This window comes from Camelina sativa, chromosome 12 (genome assembly GCF_030686135.1).
Source record: "Camelina sativa cultivar CO46 ecotype springtype chromosome 12, ASM3068613v1".
In the NCBI taxonomy this organism is placed as follows: domain Eukaryota; kingdom Viridiplantae; phylum Streptophyta; class Magnoliopsida; order Brassicales; family Brassicaceae; genus Camelina; species Camelina sativa.
In genome coordinates this window covers 4,663,176-4,682,977 of record NC_141891.1, presented here as the reverse complement: position 1 = coordinate 4,682,977, position 19,802 = coordinate 4,663,176, and the positions used below count along the sequence as shown (strand labels likewise).

At 38.1% G+C, this 19,802-nt stretch overlaps 4 protein-coding genes across 5 annotated transcripts; 1 reads left to right on the top strand and 3 right to left on the bottom strand.

Moving 5' to 3' along the window:
* Nucleotides 1-348: 348 nt before the first annotated feature.
* Nucleotides 349-4,072, bottom strand: LOC104730229 (uncharacterized). The gene is made up of 13 exons (XM_010449373.2): nucleotides 3,660-4,072; nucleotides 3,505-3,567; nucleotides 2,958-3,419; nucleotides 2,775-2,846; nucleotides 2,556-2,681; nucleotides 2,233-2,445; nucleotides 2,066-2,113; nucleotides 1,774-1,929; nucleotides 1,529-1,690; nucleotides 1,354-1,447; nucleotides 1,140-1,258; nucleotides 1,014-1,058; nucleotides 349-928 (listed from the first exon to the last, which is right to left on the bottom strand). Exons 1-13 carry the CDS (start codon nucleotides 3,993-3,995, stop codon nucleotides 695-697), a joined length of 2,130 nt encoding a protein of 709 aa, XP_010447675.1. The 5' UTR covers nucleotides 3,996-4,072; the 3' UTR covers nucleotides 349-694.
* Nucleotides 4,073-4,655: 583 nt separating this feature from the next.
* On the bottom strand, nucleotides 4,656-5,451 carry LOC104730228 (uncharacterized). Its single transcript, XM_010449372.3, has one exon. The coding sequence runs from the start codon at nucleotides 5,304-5,306 to the stop codon at nucleotides 4,836-4,838; it is 471 nt and encodes a 156-aa protein (XP_010447674.1). The 5' UTR covers nucleotides 5,307-5,451; the 3' UTR covers nucleotides 4,656-4,835.
* Nucleotides 5,452-6,898: 1,447 nt separating this feature from the next.
* On the top strand, nucleotides 6,899-9,897 carry LOC104730227 (uncharacterized). 2 transcript variants are annotated; one of them, XM_010449371.3, is made up of 6 exons: nucleotides 6,899-7,367; nucleotides 7,656-7,976; nucleotides 8,076-8,249; nucleotides 8,333-8,439; nucleotides 8,557-8,858; nucleotides 8,993-9,897. In XM_010449371.3, exons 1-6 carry the CDS (start codon nucleotides 7,227-7,229, stop codon nucleotides 9,709-9,711), a joined length of 1,764 nt encoding a protein of 587 aa, XP_010447673.1. In that variant the 5' UTR covers nucleotides 6,899-7,226; the 3' UTR covers nucleotides 9,712-9,897. The 2 variants fall into 2 exon arrangements, with proteins under 2 accessions (XP_010447673.1, XP_019089604.1); XM_019234059.2 differs by having other exon boundaries at nucleotides 6,945-7,367; nucleotides 8,999-9,897.
* Nucleotides 9,898-9,917: 20 nt separating this feature from the next.
* LOC104730226 (autophagy-related protein 11) lies at nucleotides 9,918-15,511 on the bottom strand. The gene is made up of 5 exons (XM_010449370.3): nucleotides 13,663-15,511; nucleotides 11,872-13,507; nucleotides 11,154-11,374; nucleotides 10,796-11,009; nucleotides 9,918-10,678 (listed from the first exon to the last, which is right to left on the bottom strand). Exons 1-5 carry the CDS (start codon nucleotides 14,604-14,606, stop codon nucleotides 10,247-10,249), a joined length of 3,447 nt encoding a protein of 1,148 aa, XP_010447672.2. The 5' UTR covers nucleotides 14,607-15,511; the 3' UTR covers nucleotides 9,918-10,246.
* Between the last annotated feature and the right edge of the window lie 4,291 nt (nucleotides 15,512-19,802).

The following is a 19,802-nucleotide window of genomic DNA, read 5'->3' as shown; positions in this document are numbered from 1 at the left end:
AGTTATTATATATGTCTTCGCAATGTGTTTTAGCTTGTCTAAAGCTTGTCGTTTTCTTGTTTTCTACACTTATCTATTCGGCGGCGCAGTTTCCTCGATCAAGTTGTCTTTGTTACCGTTGTCTTTCCCTTCCTCCATCAAATGACATTTTTTAACCATTTGTGCGAAACATGCGTCTTATGAAACAACTGATGTCATCATTGTCTTTGTTGAGTAAAAACTTTAATGTGTTTCTTTTGGCTGAAAATGTGATTGATAATGGTCTAAGGTGGAGTAATAACGACTTGATTTCAGGCTTGGTGGTACTCGGAACCTCAAAACTCTAAACAAAAACGAAGGACACGAGACTTGACCTAGAAGCCATTTATACTTCCAATAAACAATGATGAAGTTAAATATCATAATAGTACTGATCAAAAGATATCATAAAAATCGAAAATTTGTCAGACATGTTACACTAGTTTGCTTATTTAACTAAAACTTCGGCAAAATTTTCTTCTAGCTCCGGATGATTCTCGCTTCTGATCTGAGTATTTATTTTTGTATAAAATACTTTAGGCTTTGGTACAACAACCGAGTTCGAGGACGAAGCAGTCTCCATTGATGTTCTTTTTACCTCGACAAGGGCAGAAAAGAACATAGTGATGGAGGAAAGTTTTGACAGTCTTCTTCATCATCCTCCTCCTTATCATCATCAGTACTTTACAAGTCCAGCACCTTGAGCCTTTCCAATAACTGACTCTATGGTTCCATCAAAGAGATCAAAGCTTTTCGCAACAGCAAAACCCGAAAACATACCATCCACTGCAGCACTTACAATCCCACCAGCATAACCAGCTCCTTCACCAACTGGGTATAGACCTTTCAAGCTCGTGCTCTCGTAGGTCTCATTGCTTCGAGGTATCCGAACAGGGGAGCTTGTTCTTGTCTAGTTAAAAAAAGTTGAAACATCGTTGTTATCTCTGGTCTGAAGAGTAGACTGATTCAGGACAAGGAAGATATATATAATCTACCTCTACGCCGTGAAGGAGTGCTTCCTCTGAGATGAATCCCGGTAACTGAAAGTTCAAAAGTTTAGAGAAAAACAGAAGCTAAGGATTCGTTTACAATATGTAGTGATGAGGAAATATCTAATCAACCTCTTTTTCGAACATAGAGATAGACTGTCGCAGAGCCTCTGTGATATGAGCAGGAAACAATTCATGCAGATTTGCAGACTTCACTCCTAATCTATAGCTTGATGGAGGTAAAGGTGTTTCTGTTTTACAGCACAAGAACATCCAAAATCATCAAAAACGAACAGTTAGAACAAAAAGATACGAATTGAGTATGAAACAAATAATATTTATCTACCAGATAACTTGTTTTGCAGGAAATCAGTAACTCTCTGTACAGGAACTGTGAAATCACCACCACCCATTATAGCCGCTCTTCTTTCAAACTCTCTCTAGAGAAAGAAACAAAATAAAAGGAGATATATCAAATATGAGTCAAGAGTATTAATAGTAATCCACTTTCTAATTGATACCTGATACTCTATTCCAGCTAAGGGTCCATTAAGATTGAGAATATCAAAGTCTTTTGCTGAGACTGTGACGACAAGTGCAGCATTAGCCCATTTGGATGAACGACGAGAAAATGACATGCCATTGATGCAGAGTTCGGTTGGGTTTGTGCTGGTGAGAACAACCTGAATATACACGGAAACAAGCTTATTCATGATAAATCGAAAAGAATAAAAAAACAGAAAGACACTCTTTGAGGACATTGTACCTGACCACCAGGACACATGCAGAAGGAGTAACAACTACGTTTTGATGAAGACTGCGAGAGATCCTCATCCTTATCATTCACATACTGAACAACCTTGTAATCCGCCACTGGTACTTTACCTCGTCCTTTAAGAACTTCACTAGCCATACTTGAGTACTGGAAAGAAAGACCATTACAAGAACATAGGTGTTTTATATACGAACCAAGACTTGAACAACGATAAGGTACAACAAATTCATAGGATCTGATTTACTAATGATATACTGTATGGTTTTAAGATAATTGGACCCACCTGTATATGGTTGATTAGCTCCTGAGGATGCTCAATGCGCAAACCAACCTGGTCAACACAAACCGATAGAAATCAAATAATAATACCAAGCCAGAGAAGAGGAAGCATCCAGAATATTGATTCAAATTGGACACCGACATACTAAAAAACAAGATATATGAACTTACAGCAAAATCTTTTGGGGTCAATTCAACATTACGAGAATGAAGCATCTCATATGTGTCACGCGCTGAGTGACCGACTGCAAGAACAACTGCATCAAACTTTAAATTCTGGGATGTACTCTGCAATTGGTCTGTTGAATCTGAAACCTTGACTCCAACAACACGAGAATCCTCTACCAGAAGATCATCTACCCTAGTTCCAAACTTGATAGTCACCTAATTAAGCAGATGGAATTAAACAGGATGCTCAGAGGACAAAAAAAATAGACCAAAAGCATCAAAAAGTAATAGAGAGACTTAGATCAAATCTCTCATTTTAAACTTACTCCCGCACTTTGAAGATAATGTCTGAAGTTACGGAGTAACGGAATTAGCTTATCTGTTCCTAGATGAGGCTTTCCATTGACCAATATATTATCAGGAGCTCCAAACCGAACCAACGTTTTCAACACCTGTAACAATCGAAGTAACGGTCACAATTTCTTCATTTGTACTCAAACATGAACTGCTTTTTATTTAACAATTGGTAGTCTCAAAATACTAACCGCTAAAACGGTGGCACTGTTTTTGCCTATTCGAGTAACAAGCTTTCCATCACTCCACGTACCTGCACCACCCTGCGATGCATAAGTGCTAAATATGACTTCGACAATAACACACAAAAACAGAAAACTAGCAAAACACTAAAGTACTTATGATAAGTTTAGTTGAAGAGAAGGCTTGTGAACCTCGCCAAAGCAGAAATTACTCTCCATATCCAAAATCTTACGAACTACCAAAGCGCCTATATCACGTCCTCTTTCTTCCACTGCTTGCCCTCTTTCAATCAATGTCACATCTGCACCGAACTCCGCAAGTACAAGAGCTGCAAACAAACCAGATGGACCACCACCAACAATTGCGATTTTTGGTTTGCTTCTTCCTCCTCCTCCTCCATGTTGGTGTGGATCTCCAGAGCCATTGATAATCTGAGGTTCATATTCTCCTGATGAAGTCTCACTGTTACTCTTTTTACAGTCATTCACCACACTGATTAAGTCACCCGGAACACTCTTCTCGGTAGGCACATGTTCAATAAGCCCAATCTTAGGCTCTAACCGGAAAATGAAATCATGAGCACGAGGCTCTAACTCAAGAAGCGTCTTCACATCCAAATCCACAGTATACACAAACTTGGCTTCTTTCAGAATCTAAACAAAAAAAAAATGAAAACTTCACACACTTGAACCATAATACATAACTAATAAACATACAAAATCAAAAATTGAAACCTACCTTCCTAGCGTCAAAAGATTTCCTAATCACTGAGAATGCTTCTTCAGGCAACATTGAAGCAACCTAGAAACCCCAATTTATCAAAATCACTTATAAACATCCAATTTCATCGAACCCATAAGATAAAGTTTCGAACTTTTCACCGGAAAACTCACCGGAAACTCGATCACTTTAGCGATGGCTTGAAGCAAACCTTCTGAAATCCCGAGAAAATCCTTTCCAGGGTCATCTCCGACAGGAACACCGAGCTTAGAGAGACGCCAAACACCTTCGAGCTTGTTCTTAACCTTAGCCACAGCTTCCTTCTGCTCTGTCCTCAGCTTCTTCCTCTCAGAAGGGTATCTCCGCTTCCCGGTTCGCTTCGCAGCACAGAGAATCCGGTGTGTTTGGAGACGGGGATAAGAGAGTACCGGTCTAGAATACGGAATTCGCAGTTCATGGCTCGATGAGAGAAATGAAGAACTGACGAAATTTGTTTGCGAGAGAGACATTGTGAAGTGAGCTCTCAAACTAAAAAAAGCTCGTCTCTGTGCCCAAAAGAGTTTATCCTATCATTTCAAATTGAATCGATTGGAACCCGGTTTATTCCATTGATATCCAATCCGGTTCGGTTCGGTTCGATTTTTATTTTGATTTGGTCCCATCACTTGTACACATTTTCTGAATTCAAACTCCAAATTTCTTGGATCAATAATGTTCTTTTATTCGAAAACATATAATGTTCTTGGATACTCTCCAAACACAAATTTTTAAAAAGGATTTTTTGTATCAATCAACATGAAGAATATGGAAGCAACTATTTTTGATTTCACCATCACCACATTGTTGGGTGAACAAGTGAAGTGAACCATTTGCAGATGCCAGCATTTCGAACTCAACAATCCAATATAGCTTGGCTTGTTTGTCAAGTTAAGGAACCTCCAAGGTGTTAGCCCTAAAAATTGAAGGCTTCAAATCAGAATTATATTACCAAACTAGTAATAGATTATATACAAAAATTACATAAATTTAATGAACCTTAAATTTTGATCTACCCTATAAAAACTGCATTATATGCAAGTAACACGCTAAAAACATCTCAAACTATACCCCTTTTGTAACAAACAATATTCTCTCTTGCTTGGGGTTTGGGGTTTGAGGAAAACCTTTGGTAGTGTGGTAAAAGGTGTAAACTTCTTTTTTTGTTGAATCTACAAATCTATCTGTATTTGATACAAAATAAAAACAGCAAAAATTCCCATGTTGTGAAGAGGCTAAGAATCTGATCATTAGCATCTCCGTCCTGATGCTCTCTATGGCAAGATCCCTCTATGTGTCCAAAACATATATGATCATGAGCCCATAGAAATGGCTAGTGGCATCTCACTTTCATGTGAAGCGATAGTAGAATTGCTGGAGGTTGACATTCGTTTTTTCGATTGATTCCCTTCAATAGACACAAGAACTTGGCCTTGTGCGTGAGCTATTGTATCTGGCTCATCAGCAGGAGGCTCTAAAGATTGCTCAGGAGGGTCAACATCGCGTGACTGGGGTTCTCCATTCCCGTTGTTATTGTTACCACCGGAACCAATGACCATTCTAAATCCAAAAGTGCGTGAAATAATGCGGTATGCAAAGGTTAGGATCCAAAAGAACCAAGGGAGACAAACGAAGAAAATGCCAAGGTAGGATAGCCAAATTGGAGGGTAAGGAAGGACTGTGTATGCAATGAGACAACCGCCTCCAACCGCGATTGATAGGAAAAGAAATAAGGTAATGAGACAGATGAACGCCTGCCCCGCCCGTGGATCTGGCACAGGCATTATGATTCTATGGAAGGATCGATATCTCAAAGATGATCAAGGATCTCTCACGGGACGCTTAAAGGTACTACTATATCATCCTCCATTTACAAATTGCTCTTTCTTCTTCTTCTTCTTCCTCCAATTCTTTTTTTTTTTTTTTGGTTTTGTTATAATGATTTTGATAGGTTGAAACAAGAATAAACAGAACAAATCCCACACACACAGACAAAAAAAAAAAAAGAGCGATTAAGAAAAAGAAAAACACAAGAGGGTATTTCTGTTTTGTTTGTGTGTGTGACTTATAATTTGACAAGAATAGTCATTTATTTTCCTCCATTTGCCATTCCATAGGAGAGGGACGTCCGTAGATACAGGACTTAATTATAACACTGAATATCGTTAGATCACAATCTTAGTTAATTATAATGAATATGTATGCTCCCATGCACGGTTTTCAAACTTATTCCAAACTAATATTTGAAAAATTAACCTTAGTATTGTCAAAGAGGTTGTACCAATATAGAATTATACTATATGATTGAATGATGGTATAGACGTCATCATTGTCCGTACACCGTACTCTAATGAAGTCATGTATGCCAAGTTACTCGCAAAAGAAAAAACATGCATAGTTAGGCAAATATATTGGTTTGGGACTTCTTTAGATGTCGGTTAACCAAAATTTGGGACATAAAAGTAGGGAAACGAAACAAAAAGTACTAATATCATGTTATTTCATAATAAAACACGCCTAATACGAGAATTCTTAAGACGATATTAGCATGCATTTCTATGTCCTGAATTCTGAATGCATATACACAAAAATGGACAACAACAAATTGTGTAGTATATATTTCTGAAGATTTGTTAACTTATTAACTATATCAATAAGTAAATATGGGACGTGTCAAAGACTTTAAATCTAGCAAATAAATCTAGTAAATATGTTAACCATTGTAAATCTAGTCAACAACACACATGTTCCAAGTTAACAAATTTGTAATATTATGATTTTAAATCTATCATTGACTTACTACTTCTTGATATAGTAATAATTTCATTTAACTTTGAATGAAAACATATGAAATTCAAAAAGAATCTCATTCCATTTCTGTTTGTTTTGTTAAGGAAAAACATGAAGTCTTGTTCTATGTTCAAACACAGTTAATATGAGAGAATCCAAAATCGCATAAACCAAGACTACTGTTCATTCAACAGTGTTCTTTTTATAATAATAATAACTATGTAAGCATATAAATCTTTTCCCTTTAAATCTTGTTCAAACTCTTGGTGAAAGTTTACAAAAAAAGGTTAGGATTAAAGATAAGGTTGAATGTATAAAATTTATGTTTGATTACCATAAGTGGATTTAAGAATAAACATTATGTTGACTAATGACTACCAAAAAAAAAAAAAAAGAGGAAGTGTTAGTACCACGTGGCAAATGTTCTATCTATAGCCGTCATAAGAAAAAGAAAATAACAAAAATGTAAATATGGAACCAGTGGCTGTACGCCAGCGAATTAACTAAATTATTTATTAGAATCAAGTAAATGACAAGATTAGCCTTCTCTCAATGAACATAACGTGGTGGCTAGTCTGGTAATTTCGTGAGCACTTGGAGTCAAAATAAGAACGGCGCGTGTCGGTACAGTCACGAGAGACGCGCGTCGATAGCCGCCAGGAGAATCCTCTTTTACACAATCAAAGTTTACAGAGAGAGAGAGAAAGAGAGAGAGAGAGAGATCCCGTACATGTTTATATACTCTGATTTCTAGGGTTTGCTTTCGCGTTTCAGATTTAACACAAAAACAAAAAAATTAAAAATTCAGACTTTTTTGTTATTCAATTTCGTGGTTTCGTTTGGTGGGTTATCTGAAAAATTCTGAATTTTGGAATTTGTGGAGGGAAAGGTTTCGTTTTTTTTTTGGATTGGGGATGGTGGAGATGAGGAAATCTGGAGGTTTAAGAGCGGAGTCTGAATTGGCGGCCAAGTGTCGAGATGAGCTGCCGGTTAAATTGGAGATAGCTGAGGATGATTTAGAAGAAGAGCATGCTCCTTTCAACAAACGATCCAAGGTTTGTTTTTTATTTCTTCCTCTTCTCTTCTCTTCTGTTATTTTCAGATTAGCTGATCTGTTTTTGTTTCTGTGGTAATTTTTAATAGCAATTCCTAGTTTTTAAGCTGCTTTATACATTTCTTCTTCATAAATGAATTGGATTCTTAGGCGAATTTAATGTTGAAGATTTTATATGATTTATGAAGATTTGTGTCTCGTTTTGGTTGTTATACGATGGTCTTGTGTTTTTGTTTTGGGTGATGTATCGTTTTTTTTTTTAATTTATTTAATTATTGCATTGAATTAGTTGTGGAGCTCTGGGGGAAGCTCATCGCCAATGGTACCAGCTAAGTATAACCCGCTTGATGAGCCGAGTCCTCTTGGATTGAGCCTTAGGAAGAGTCCATCTTTGTTGGAGTTGATTCAGATGAGGCTAACTCATTGTGGTGATTCGAAATCTGAAACGATGCAAGCTGGTGGTGCTGTTGGCTCTGGTGTTAAGAAAGAAAGCAAAGGTCTTGCTGCTGCTTCTGCTGCATCAGTTGGATCGAGTTTGGCACCAGGAAGTATTGAGAAGCTTAAAGCTTCCAACTTTCCTGCTTCGCTTTTGAAGATCGGGCAGTGGGAGGTGAGTAGTCCTTGGGAAATGTTTTCGTTTTGATATATGTTTTTCATGGTGCTTTCAGAATCTGACTTGACATGGTTTCTTTTTCTTTTGTTTTTGTAGTATAAATCGAGGTACGAAGGTGATTTGGTGGCGAAGTGTTACTTTGCAAAACACAAACTTGTTTGGGAAGTGTTGGAACAAGGTCTTAAGAGTAAAATCGAGATCCAATGGTCTGATATTATGGCTCTAAAGGCAAACTGTCCTGAAGATGGACCTGGAACTTTGACTCTCGTGGTATAGTATACACTCATATTCTTTTCTTTTTCCCAACCTATTGCTCTTGTTCAACTTTAATCACTTGTGACTTTATGTTTCAGCTTGCTAGACAGCCCTTATTTTTCCGGGAAACAAACCCACAGCCTAGAAAACATACTTTGTGGCAGGCGACGTCAGATTTTACTGATGGCCAAGCCAGCATGAACAGGTACATGCATTTCCTGTGTCCTCTGTTCTTATGAGGAAAAGATTTCATGTAATTTTTTTCTGAATAAATTGTTTATGTCCTACTTCAGCTAATGATAATCTCCTTGTGATCTGTTAGGCAGCATTTTCTGCAGTGTGCTCAAGGGATAATGAACAAACATTTCGAAAAGCTTGTTCAATGTGACCATCGTCTGTTCCATCTAAGCCGACAGCCGGAGATAGCTATGGACTCTCCCTACTTTGATGCACGGCAATCAATTTTTGAGGATCCAAATGAATCAAAAGGCCATCCTTTTGGGAATTTGAATCTTAACACAGGTCCTGCAATCTCTGGGACTCATAATTTAGCATCTCCTGTTGGGGCTCAGTCGTCATCTGAGCATATGTATCTGTCTCATGAAGCACCATCACCCAGCTCAGGTATTGTAGTAACCGTTCGTTCAGCTTGCTTTCGTAGCTCCTTATTTGAATATAGTTTTCCATTCTCACTTTTGTTGAACCAGATTAAGATTGTAAATTTCTTATTGGGGTCTGTTTGCTTCATTCATTTGTAGTGATAGATGCTCGTGCAAATGAAGGAATAGGGGGTTCTGAAGCAGTCAATTCAAGAAACAGAACGGATTGTGGTCAGATCGAAGCACCTGGACTACATCAATCTATGTCGCTGAGTGATTTTCTTTCAGTTCTCTGTGATTCAAAAAACACAGCGGATTCGAGTCTGGCTGGAGAAGTAGCTGGACTAGACCACTCTATGTCAGTTAGTGATTTCGTTGCATTTTTATCTGATTCAAGAAATATAACTGATTCAGATCAGATCAAAGTACCTGGACTACACCAATCTATGTCAGTGAGCGATTTCGTTGGACTGCTTTCTGATCCTGCTGGTGGAAGTCATCCAGAACATGTGGAGAAATTTGAGATCATGAAACAGCAGTTGCTAAGTGATAATATCCAGTTCGAGGCACCAGATGAGAGGTCTCTTATGCCAAGGGTTAACTCTTTATTCAACCTCTTGTACAAGGACCCCAACGTCACTGTAAGCTCACAGCCCAATACTGAGATTTCGGTTGGATTGAAGTCTGAACCCAATGATCCGAAGGGAATTGTTTCTGACCACAACAGAGGTATTGATCCAGCTTCTAGCAGCAAACCACAGGGTATGTTAAGGAAAGACTCATTCGGTGATCTGCTATTACACCTGCCCCGGATCACATCCTTGCCAAAGTTCTTGTCCAACATTTCAGAAGAAGATGGTGATGCATATAATAGATAATTTATAGATTTCGACTTTCTTTTATGGATTTGGCAAATATAGGAACCTGGACTTGTAGCTTTTCTGTTTTTTTCTTGTAAATCAAATTTATCTCTTTGGTAACTACAACCCTTACAGGGATTTGAAGAAAACATGTTTTGGTAATTAATTTCTGTAGATTATTCCCAATATAAAACGATGTTTGCAGAGGCGTAAGCATTTCGTTATTTATTGTAATAAACCTTTACTATTTCTCTTATCTTGTTCTTTTTATTACAGCATTTAACGCAAAGCAGAGTAATATACAAGGATAAAAAGAATAAACTAAGATCAGTGATCATCAGCTGTACATAAAGAAGAAAGATATAAAATAAAAGAAATTAGAAAATAAAAAAACGGGACGAATGACACCCAACACCCACAAATCATATAAGGGGCTGTCTCGTTTTAGATTGTGTCATTTGAATCCAAAGTATTTACACTTTTTTTTTTTTTCCTTTTTGGGGGGAGGTGTTTCTTCCATCACATCTATCTGCCTTAAGAACAAGCAGAAGGATCAGGAAGCTTGTTGATGAATAGCAGTGTCAGGAAGCATTGCTATCGTCACTATGAAGTATTCACATCCTGAAGAGAGACCATAAGGGTTTGATGTTGTAGTTGCTGAAGATGATTTTGAGATTGAACTTGATGCCAGAGTTCTCGAGACCTGGTCTGAGCCGAGATGATGTGTCTTACCCGCCTCGAGAGATGCAGAAGCTGAAAGTGATGATGGCAGTTTCACTAATTGGCGCTCGATGTGGACAATCTGTCCAACAATGTATGTAGGCCGGTTTGGGAGATGATCTGTGAACAATGCCTCGGATTCAGAAGACAAATAGTAATTTGGGCAGTTCCTGTTGATCGCCTCGTAATGCCCTGCCTGGTTTAGCACAAATGCTGCTATCTCATGGACTTCAAGACGACCAAATGATATCTTTTCCTTATTTGCCTGTCACCACAAGAAGTTAACCAATTTTCTCATTCAGTACTAAATTATAAATGTGTGAAAGAAAGAGAACATTTGCTGCAAGAACCATGACTGTTACTAGAGATAACAAGAGTCTACCTGCTTCCCAAGTTGGTGCTTAGCGTACAATGTTTTCACCATCTCTTTCTTTTCTTCCAAGTCCTTTCTTGTCTGTTCACTTGTCGCTTCAAGATTTTGGCACTTTTCCAGTAATTCCTCCCGGTGTTTGGAGAGGAAGCTAACTTTGTCTGCCAGGACTCGGATGCATTTCCGGAACTCAGCAGTACCATCATCTTCATTTTCATTAACGGAGCTGTGAAATTCCCAAGTGGAAGAAACGCAAATCCAGAGAAACATTTTCAGAACAAGAGCTTAAAAAGTGCATAAGTACTGTCATATACACAAGTGAGAAAGGACTAAGGTTATCGCTTTGGGAAGCAGTACAGACGGAACTTACTTGGCTAAAGCTTGAGCCAAAGTTCGCAAGGAGTCAGCAAAATCAGCAATCCCATTACCAGCACAGACAGAGCTCCGGAATCTTTCAAAGAGACCTCGCATCTTCACAGCTGAAGCACGAAGTGCATTATACTGAGAAGCTCTACGATCAGCAGCACAAAGATGGGTCTGGGCTTCTTCTCTTGCTTCATGTAAGCAGTTCTCCAAATGTGCACAGTTCATCTACATCCAAAATAGCAATACTTACCACATCAATGGGAACACTTACGGGGAAATAAGGTTACTATTATATGCAATGTACAGAAGCTATCTGGTGAAATAGCAGAACCATGCTTATTGTATCTCTAGATTTTTTAGGTGAAATGTCTGTCAAATCACAGACATAAAATTGTTCAATGTTTTAGTAACTAAATGATTGAAGCGAAGAACTCCCACAATTTGAGTTATTGGTGTAAACCAAGATCTCAGGAAAGCCTCGATCTAAGACTCCTGGAACTGGTTGGCATTACTAAAAATCATATTTAACCTGATATTAGCACCTTGGATACTACAAATTAGACATCTAGGACAAAAATAATACCAGCAACCAAAAGAGTGACAGAAAATGGTGTAAAGATAACATAACAAAAAGAAAAGACAAACTCCTAGTCTAACAATGCAATTAATAGATATCAGAGTTGGAAAGATAGGAGAAACAGCCAAAAATGAAATCTGCCAACCTGGGATTCTTCAAGAAGCTTCTGATTGGTTTCCAACTCTCTGCTCAAATTGGATACCTCTTCCATAGCACTATTTAGCTTGGACTCTGTTTCACTCAGTTTATTGGACTTTTCCATCAGCTCATTTCTAAGTTCCAAGATAATACCATCACTGTGTTTGGCATCTAAACCTCTGCCAGTTGCCGCATTATCATCGAAAGATTTCGTTGGGCTCTCTGCTGTCGAACTAGTACTTAGAAACACACCCATTTCCCCTGCCACATTATCCTTTCCACCTTTCTCATGGTTTTGCTGGCTTTCCAGCATCGATGAGTCAAGCGGATGACCGAGCACCTGAGAGGAATCGACCATATTCTCATCCATACCTTCCCGAGCTTTACATGGCTGCTTGCTAGTAAGGTTTGAAACACATGAGACCTCATCCATGGGTTCTGAACCAGATACATGAGTTTTATTTCCTTCCACGTCACATGAAGCTTCTACTTTGTATTCACTAACTTTTGCATCCATAAGGTTCAAGCCAGATGCATCTTTATTATTATGTCTCTGTCCCTGCAGATACTCATCAGAAAGACGTTGTTCCAGTTCACGGATGCGCTTCTCATATGAATCACAGTGCCTTTGTTTTTCCTTGAGCATAATTAGAAGATGTTTCTCATACTCATCTTTGGCCTGCAATGCCTCTGCTGTCTTCTCTGCGGCATTTTTCATCAAATTTTCTACTTCACTTTCATCCACTAAATCATATTCAAATTGTGGGCCTAATGAACAGATCCGAGAGATTGCAGAAGCAAGGTCAGCTTTTAGTTTTGCATTCTCAACTTCCATCTTGCTGGTCCCAGCTATCTCTACTAATTCAGAGGCTGCTAGGATATCATCAAAATTGTCTTTGTCGAAAGTGTCTAAACCTATCTCATCAGGCTCAGCAGAAAGCGAGCTATCACTAGACATGGTCAGTGAACTTCTTAAGGATGCAACCTTCGAATGTAACCCAACTAGATACTCAGGAGCATATCGATCAACATCCGCGATCTCAATATTTAGCAAACTGGTATCAAAAGGAGCGAGATTGACATCACACTGAGTGGGAGTATCAAATAAACCCATTGAAGCCAACACGTCACGAGGTACGAAGGAACCATGTGTTTTAAGAAACTCCTCACGTCTTCTGACCTCTGTTTCCCTCTTCATAGCAAGCTTCTCTGCCAATTGCCCAGCCATGCCCATGTAAAGCTTCATAGAGGCTTTTCTTCTCACCACCTCTGCAAGACAGGCCCTATAAGCGGGGCCAACACCACGGACTAACTTCAAGTCTGCAAATAAGTCATCCTGGCGCACCATTGCCTCTCTAAAAACAGGAAACTGTAACTTAGCATCTTTGATGATATATGTGACGTACGTTATCTTTTGCATGTAACTGTGTACAAAGTTGTTCATCTCATTCTTCTTATTCTTGCAGAAATCTAGCAACTCTGAAATCGAGTTATAGCAAGATTGCATTTTGGGAAGGTGATTCTTGTCATGCACTTCGTACATAGGACCCAGGGCTGAAACAGCATCATGGGGACGGAGGGATGAGGTAAGTTGGCTAGACATGCAATCATCCACAAGTTTCTTAACCGTATTGACATCCTTGCTGTTTCAAGATTTATAATAAAACACAGTCAGATAACAGCAATTTCAATTGTGTAAAATGAAAAGTTCTTCATCAATTGAATTGACCACTAAACAACATCAAATTCCCAACGGAGACGAACGAAAAGGTGTTCCAAGTTAACGAAATGGACAAACCTGAGGGATTGCATTATGCTCTTCTCCTCATCAATGAACCGCTCATGATCTTTAACAGTCCCTTCTAAGTTCTTCATTGATAAGGAAGCCCTGCAAGCAAACAACTCCTCCACCTTGCGCTTGACTTCGACAAACATCTGCTGGAACTGTGCAATCTTATTCTCAAATTGCCTGTGAGAGCTAGCACAATTCTCTACAGCCTTTTTGAGGTTATCTTCCTTGACAAAATCCAATAAGCATTTCCTTGAATCAGTTTGAAGACAAGGGTGAATCTTAGCTGACCTTAGTTTCTCAATATCCCTTCCAAAGTTCATCAGCAAATCAGAGTGGAGGCGGTGTTGATGCTTATAACGCTTCATAAATTCAAGAAAGTTCTGATAGATCACCCTGTAATACTGTTCCAGATTCCGCGTAGCAACTTCAACAGCCCGCTGTTGTACCTTTTGCTCTCTGGTTAACCTGTCGCAGTTCTCATGCTTCACAACCGTGCAATTGTAGATGGTGCGGCCTTTATGGAAATGGTACCGAAATTGCCTTTCATACAAAGGTAAAGCCTTTAAAGCAGGATCTGATGCATCGTCCAAGGGATGATGTTCATGTAATGAAGCCGGTGGTAAAGCGTCAGCAATGTCTTGTAAATCTACATCTTCCGGTGATGGCGGATGAGAGTTACTTTGCAGCATAGCCTTGTTGAAAATAAAAACTTCCCTGTCACTAGCAGGAAGCCCAAAAGCAGAAAGCAGCTTTTGTGGCTCAAGTTTCATATCCAGGGAGAGAAGCAGCTGATCAGAGAAGGCAATACCAGAAACAGATTCAACAAAACGCATCACAGATTCAACAGAAGTAGTCCCGCTGCATTCAAATTCAAACGAGTGGCCATTCTCAGCCACACAGAGAAGAAGCTTGCCATCATCGACGAAACTCCCAGTGAAGCTTCCGCTCATCGTTAACCACCAAAAAGCTTGTCAACAAAATCCTCAACCGCAGAATCCCCCTAAAGCCCACAGCCAAAATAAGAAAGGTGACTTCACCAAAGGCAAAGCAACGCCAAATCAAAAGCCTTCCAACACAGAATCACAAACCACGAATCTGTAAAAGAAGAGGACTTTTCTATATCTTCTTCGATCCTTGACCAACAAAATCCAGATTCATCAAAAACCCTTGTCGAATCTCAGAGCTTTTTGATATGTTGTAATCACAAAAGACCTTTCAAAACCCAGGGAGATACACACAAAATCAGAATCCAGCGTTTAGCTCAAAAGTACCCACCACGAAAAATCCTCAAAGTCTCGAAATTTAAGCCCAAATTTCACCAAAATCAAATATCCAACCAAATCAAATATCCCCCTTTCTTCGCCTTCGAACGTACCCAGAATCCAATTTTTGTTTTTTTTGGTTTTCTCTATAATAAAAGGAACAAAAAGAAGAAGAGAAGCGAACCCTAGAAGACGCAAAAAAAAGAAGCAGACGTGATACGAGAAACGAACGCGATTGCGTGAAGAGACGAGTGTCAAAGTCGAAGGAATTATCCAAAAAACCAAAAGGATCAAACTTCTCGTCTTCACGAAACCCTCTTCCCACCACTAAAACTATTTAATATTCTCTCAATCTTTCTTCTTCTTCCTCCTCCTCTACCACTTCGCTTCTACAATGAATTTTCTCAATTTTTTTTTTCCAGTAAATTTTTGGTTTTTTGTTTAATTAATGGAAAGTTACGCAGAAGCTTCTGATGTAAGTTTACTCTCTCACGCAACACTAGAGTCGAAGAAGAACCCTTTCGCGTGCCCTTCTTCCTCTGTCGAAGAGAAGACAAGATAAAGCCTAAATTTTTATTAAAGCTTATTATTTTATTTTTTTTATCGGGCCGCAGTAACTTTATAAGTATTTCAATTTCACCCCAATAGTTTTATTACTTAAATATAAACCTGCTACGTCATCAAGTCATATTTGGCTATTGGCATTACCAGATTTACCGGTTACCTTGAGTTCGGTTCATCTAGTTTAAGTTCAATTTGGTTTGTTTTGTTTTTAAAAAAAGTTTTTAACATACTTATAAACAGTTAAACCAGATCGATTTGGTTTGTTTTAATCAAATCGAACCAACAGATACGATTTCTTTTAATACCAAAACTTATACCATATTTGGCATTTCCTAGTTTGGAACCATTGTGGCCATAACTATATCTGAATTCATTGTGTATGTAACGTATGGATATTTTAATATGTATTTAGTGGAAAAATATATAATGTAAATTTGGCATTTCCTATCATATGATAAGCTTGATTGGCATGTGATGTGAATTGGACCACACACATACACAAATGCATATATCGGCCATAGGCGGTCCATCATTATTGGAAAGAAAAAATGATTAATTTTTAAGTATGCAAACAACTTGACATTGAAAATGATATTCTGAAAGTGATCTTTCATTGTTTATACACAAATTTTGGCCGTAACTCGTTACATTTTTAAAAGAAAAATGTATGTTAAACTGAGTAAAATGGGTTGCATTTAATTGTTACTTAAACCAAATATCATTCATCTTCTATTCCATCAATTCTCCTCAATAGTACCATTTGGACCCTATTAGATAGATGTGTTAAGAGTTATCCACACCAATAAGATGTAGAAAGACCACCTTTTGATTGTAATTAATATATATGTGGACAAAAAGGTAAACACTTTACATAATTCCAAAGGCTATACGTAACATCAGATTGGTTGAGCTTCCACATGGGAATTCTGCAAATCTGTAATCTTCTGTAGATGCCAAATATGCTATTCTTCGATATAGGGAGAAAAAAAAATTCTCCTCTATTCTGGTTTATATAGTACTTGTAAATGGTCCTCACTCGAAACCCAACATCTCTTAAAGCAATGTTTTTTTTTTTTTTTTTTTGAAAACAAATGTTAAATTAGATTTCAAAAAGAAAATAACGTTTTTACATCAAGTGCAACGTTTGTGTTACATTAAGTTAAAATATGGTGAAAAAATCAGGAACTAAATCGTGATGCAAGCCAAAGTGGCAGACCATCCGCATATCTTGTATCACCACCGAGCTGTATGGCTAGGAGCTGATTGCGGACATGGCGGTCGATCTGATGTATAAGCTGAGCCTGGGGGATGGGATTGGCGCCGTGACGACGATTATTCTGCTCCTGCCAGATGGTGTAAATAACAACCTGCAGTATATATCGCACAAGAAACTCTGCTGTACTGTCTGGCCAACGAGCCGAAACAGAGTCAATAACAAGCTGTCAATCTGTAGAGTATCGAGATGTGAAGATAGACTTTGCCAGATCTTCCCATATTGCAGCAGTGAAAGCACAGGAAAAAAAGAGGTGGTTCCTCGTCTCAACCGCACTGTGACAGAAGGCGCAAGTGGCATCAGCTCCCCTATTCCACTGCAGTAACCGTTCCCCTATTGAGAGCTTGTTCTGAACAGCCAACCAAACACAAAAAGAGTATTTGGGAGTCGAATGACGGAACCAGACCCCATTACACCAAGTAGCTATGGTCGAATGTGTTCGAATGTTATTCCAGGTGTCTTTAGTGGAAAACCTGGACCGGAATACATCATTTCTCCCCTTCCATAGGACCAAATCCGCTGCCAACTGCCTTGATGCGAACTGCTTTGCTAATGCATCCTCCATTGCATTAAAGTGTACCGTACGGTGACTTCTTCGACGGCGGTTCCAAGCGTCTGCAACTGTTGCTGTGCGACTAATCCCCATATCTATAGGTCCTCGAACCCCCCCAATCTCCACAAGACGGCCCATACCCAACCAATCATCAAACCAAAATGATGTTCTCTCACCATCTCTGACTGTATTTTTTGTATGAGTCTTTGCTACATCCCGATATTTTAAGATCTTCCTCCACATCCAAGATCCCAACTGTGTGGCCTCCACTGCCCAGAGAGAGGAACCCTTCAGGAGAGATTGTCGCACCCACTTAACCCACAACGAGTCCTCACAAGATAGAATGCGCCAAATAAGCTTCAAACAGCTAACATCATTAGCCTCTTTTAGAGAACGCAACCCCAAGCCTCCCTCACCCTTCCGTCTACAAATATCCACCCAAGCTACTTTGGCCTTATTAGTATTAAGATCCGCACCAGACCACAGATACGCCGAACAGAGTTGTTCCATCGATCTTATGCATTCCCGTGGGAGACGAAAAGCAGCCATCCAAAAATTACATACACTCCATAGTACCGAGGTGATAAGATTGAGCCGCCCCGCATATGATAAGAAACGTGCTTGCCATGAGCAAATTTTCTTTTTCATGTGCTCGATCAAGGGGAGATAATCTGTTGAGGTTAAACGTTTAATGACCAGGGGAAGTCCTAAATAGCGAACTGGTAGAGTACCCACCGCAAATGAGAACCGAGCTTCTATCTCTTGCTGGATAGCATCCGAGAGACCAGCAAACGAGGCTTAAGGCAAGGTTGTTCTATTTCGCCTTATCTGTTTGTTATCGTTATGGATGTGCTATCAAAGAAGCTGGAGGAAGCTGCTGTTTCACGTCAGTTCGGGTACCATCCTCGCTGTAAGAATATTGGACTAACTCATCTCAGCTTCGCTGATGATCTTTTGATCTTCTCTGATGGTACGGTGCGTTCTCTCGATGGTATTATGAAGGTTTTTGATGAGTTTTCTTAAAGCAATGTTTTAATTTCTTCGTGTTTTTTTTCTTCTATGAAAATTATGTTAGAGATGTTTATAAAACAAAACATTTTGTTGCATATAGTTCTGAGCAATCGGAAACAAGATGTGCTACCACCTGAAACAAACATATATTAAGTTGACATGACTTAAAGAGAATCTCGCTGAGATTCATTTTTGACAACTTATTAGCTCTGGATTCGGAATCAAACAGAGTCCTCTCGTAACCCCACACAATTGATAGACAATAGGATAACATGGATTCCACAAACTCATATCACACTTTTTATCTATATGTTTCAATGTTTGTGCTATATATAATACTAGGTTCGGACCCGCACATACGTGCGGGGTCATATTTGTCAATATAATTCAAATTTAAATTGGTTTGGTTTTAGTAAATTTGTGAATATTTTAAATAATTATGATTTCACTATTAAATTTTTTATCCAGGTATATATCCGAATCAAACTTAAACCAAATTAGGAACATTTAGATTTTTATTAAACCCGTATACTATTAAATCAGATAAAAATCATCAAAAAATTAAACTTCTCGAATAAGATGACCTAATATATCAAGTTGCGCAAACACACCTCGATAGGTGAATCCCGCAACAGATTTAAAATTTTTTTGACCCATTCAAAACCCGTTTCGTGAAACCCATATGAGTAATGTGGGACGCAGGTGTGTTTGCGCAGTTTGATAATTTAGGTTATTCCATATATTTTTTCCTAATTTATATAAAATATTTAAAGGATTAGGTAAGAGATTCAGACGGAAAGTTCGTATTTCCGTTTGGATATCATCATAAAGTAGATATTTACCCTTTTCCAAGTTGACACTTAATCAAATTAGTTAGGTTTTGAGAATTATATATAGTTAAAAAAAAAACACATTCCCAATATGGGAGATTCTTGATATAGGACATTTTCGATATAAGACAAACTTTTATTTTCGATTGAAAACATGATGGGACGGAAGCAAAAGTACCGAAGTTTCGCGTTTTGCAAAAAACACAAAGATAAATTATAGTATATTTATATGTTATATGATATAATAAAAATATTATAAAATTAATTGAATTTTTTTTATTCTTGTTATTTTATGTATGGTTCATCTATATTGGAACACACTTTAATTTTAATGCCTTTAATTGTTATTTTGAACATTGTTAGGCTAGATAATTTGAACAAAAAAAACATGTTACATATAAGATTGTAAGCATTAATTTATTTTAAGTCTATAATGTTAATTTATCAATTTATAAGCTGATCCATAAAAACAATTTATTGATTTTTTAAAAAGATTCATTTATATGGTTCAAAAATGTTGAATAAATTCATTTATATGACAATGTTGAGATTGTAAGCATTAATTTATTTTAAGTCTATAATGTTAATTTATCAATTTATAAGCTGATCCATAAAAACAATTAAAAAGATTTTTTAAAAAGATTCATTTATAT

Coding starts and splice junctions, on each gene's coding strand:
- LOC104730229 (XM_010449373.2), bottom strand. CDS start 3,995: ATGTCTCTCTCGCAAACAAATTTCGTCAGTTCTTCATTTCTCTCATCG. Junction 2,682..2,774: donor ACAGTGCCACCGTTTTAGCG/GTTAGTATTTTG, acceptor CGATTGTTACAG/GTGTTGAAAACGTTGGTTCG. Junction 1,259..1,353: donor CCTGCAAAACAAGTTATCTG/GTAGATAAATAT, acceptor GCTGTAAAACAG/AAACACCTTTACCTCCATCA.
- LOC104730228 (XM_010449372.3), bottom strand. CDS start 5,306: ATGCCTGTGCCAGATCCACGGGCGGGGCAGGCGTTCATCTGTCTCATT.
- LOC104730227 (XM_010449371.3), top strand. CDS start 7,227: ATGGTGGAGATGAGGAAATCTGGAGGTTTAAGAGCGGAGTCTGAATTG. Junction 7,368..7,655: donor CTTTCAACAAACGATCCAAG/GTTTGTTTTTTA, acceptor GCATTGAATTAG/TTGTGGAGCTCTGGGGGAAG. Junction 7,977..8,075: donor TGAAGATCGGGCAGTGGGAG/GTGAGTAGTCCT, acceptor TTGTTTTTGTAG/TATAAATCGAGGTACGAAGG.
- LOC104730226 (XM_010449370.3), bottom strand. CDS start 14,606: ATGAGCGGAAGCTTCACTGGGAGTTTCGTCGATGATGGCAAGCTTCTT. Junction 11,375..11,871: donor AGCTTCTTGAAGAATCCCAG/GTTGGCAGATTT, acceptor TTTTGGATGTAG/ATGAACTGTGCACATTTGGA. Junction 11,010..11,153: donor TTGGCTCAAGCTTTAGCCAA/GTAAGTTCCGTC, acceptor GGAATTTCACAG/CTCCGTTAATGAAAATGAAG.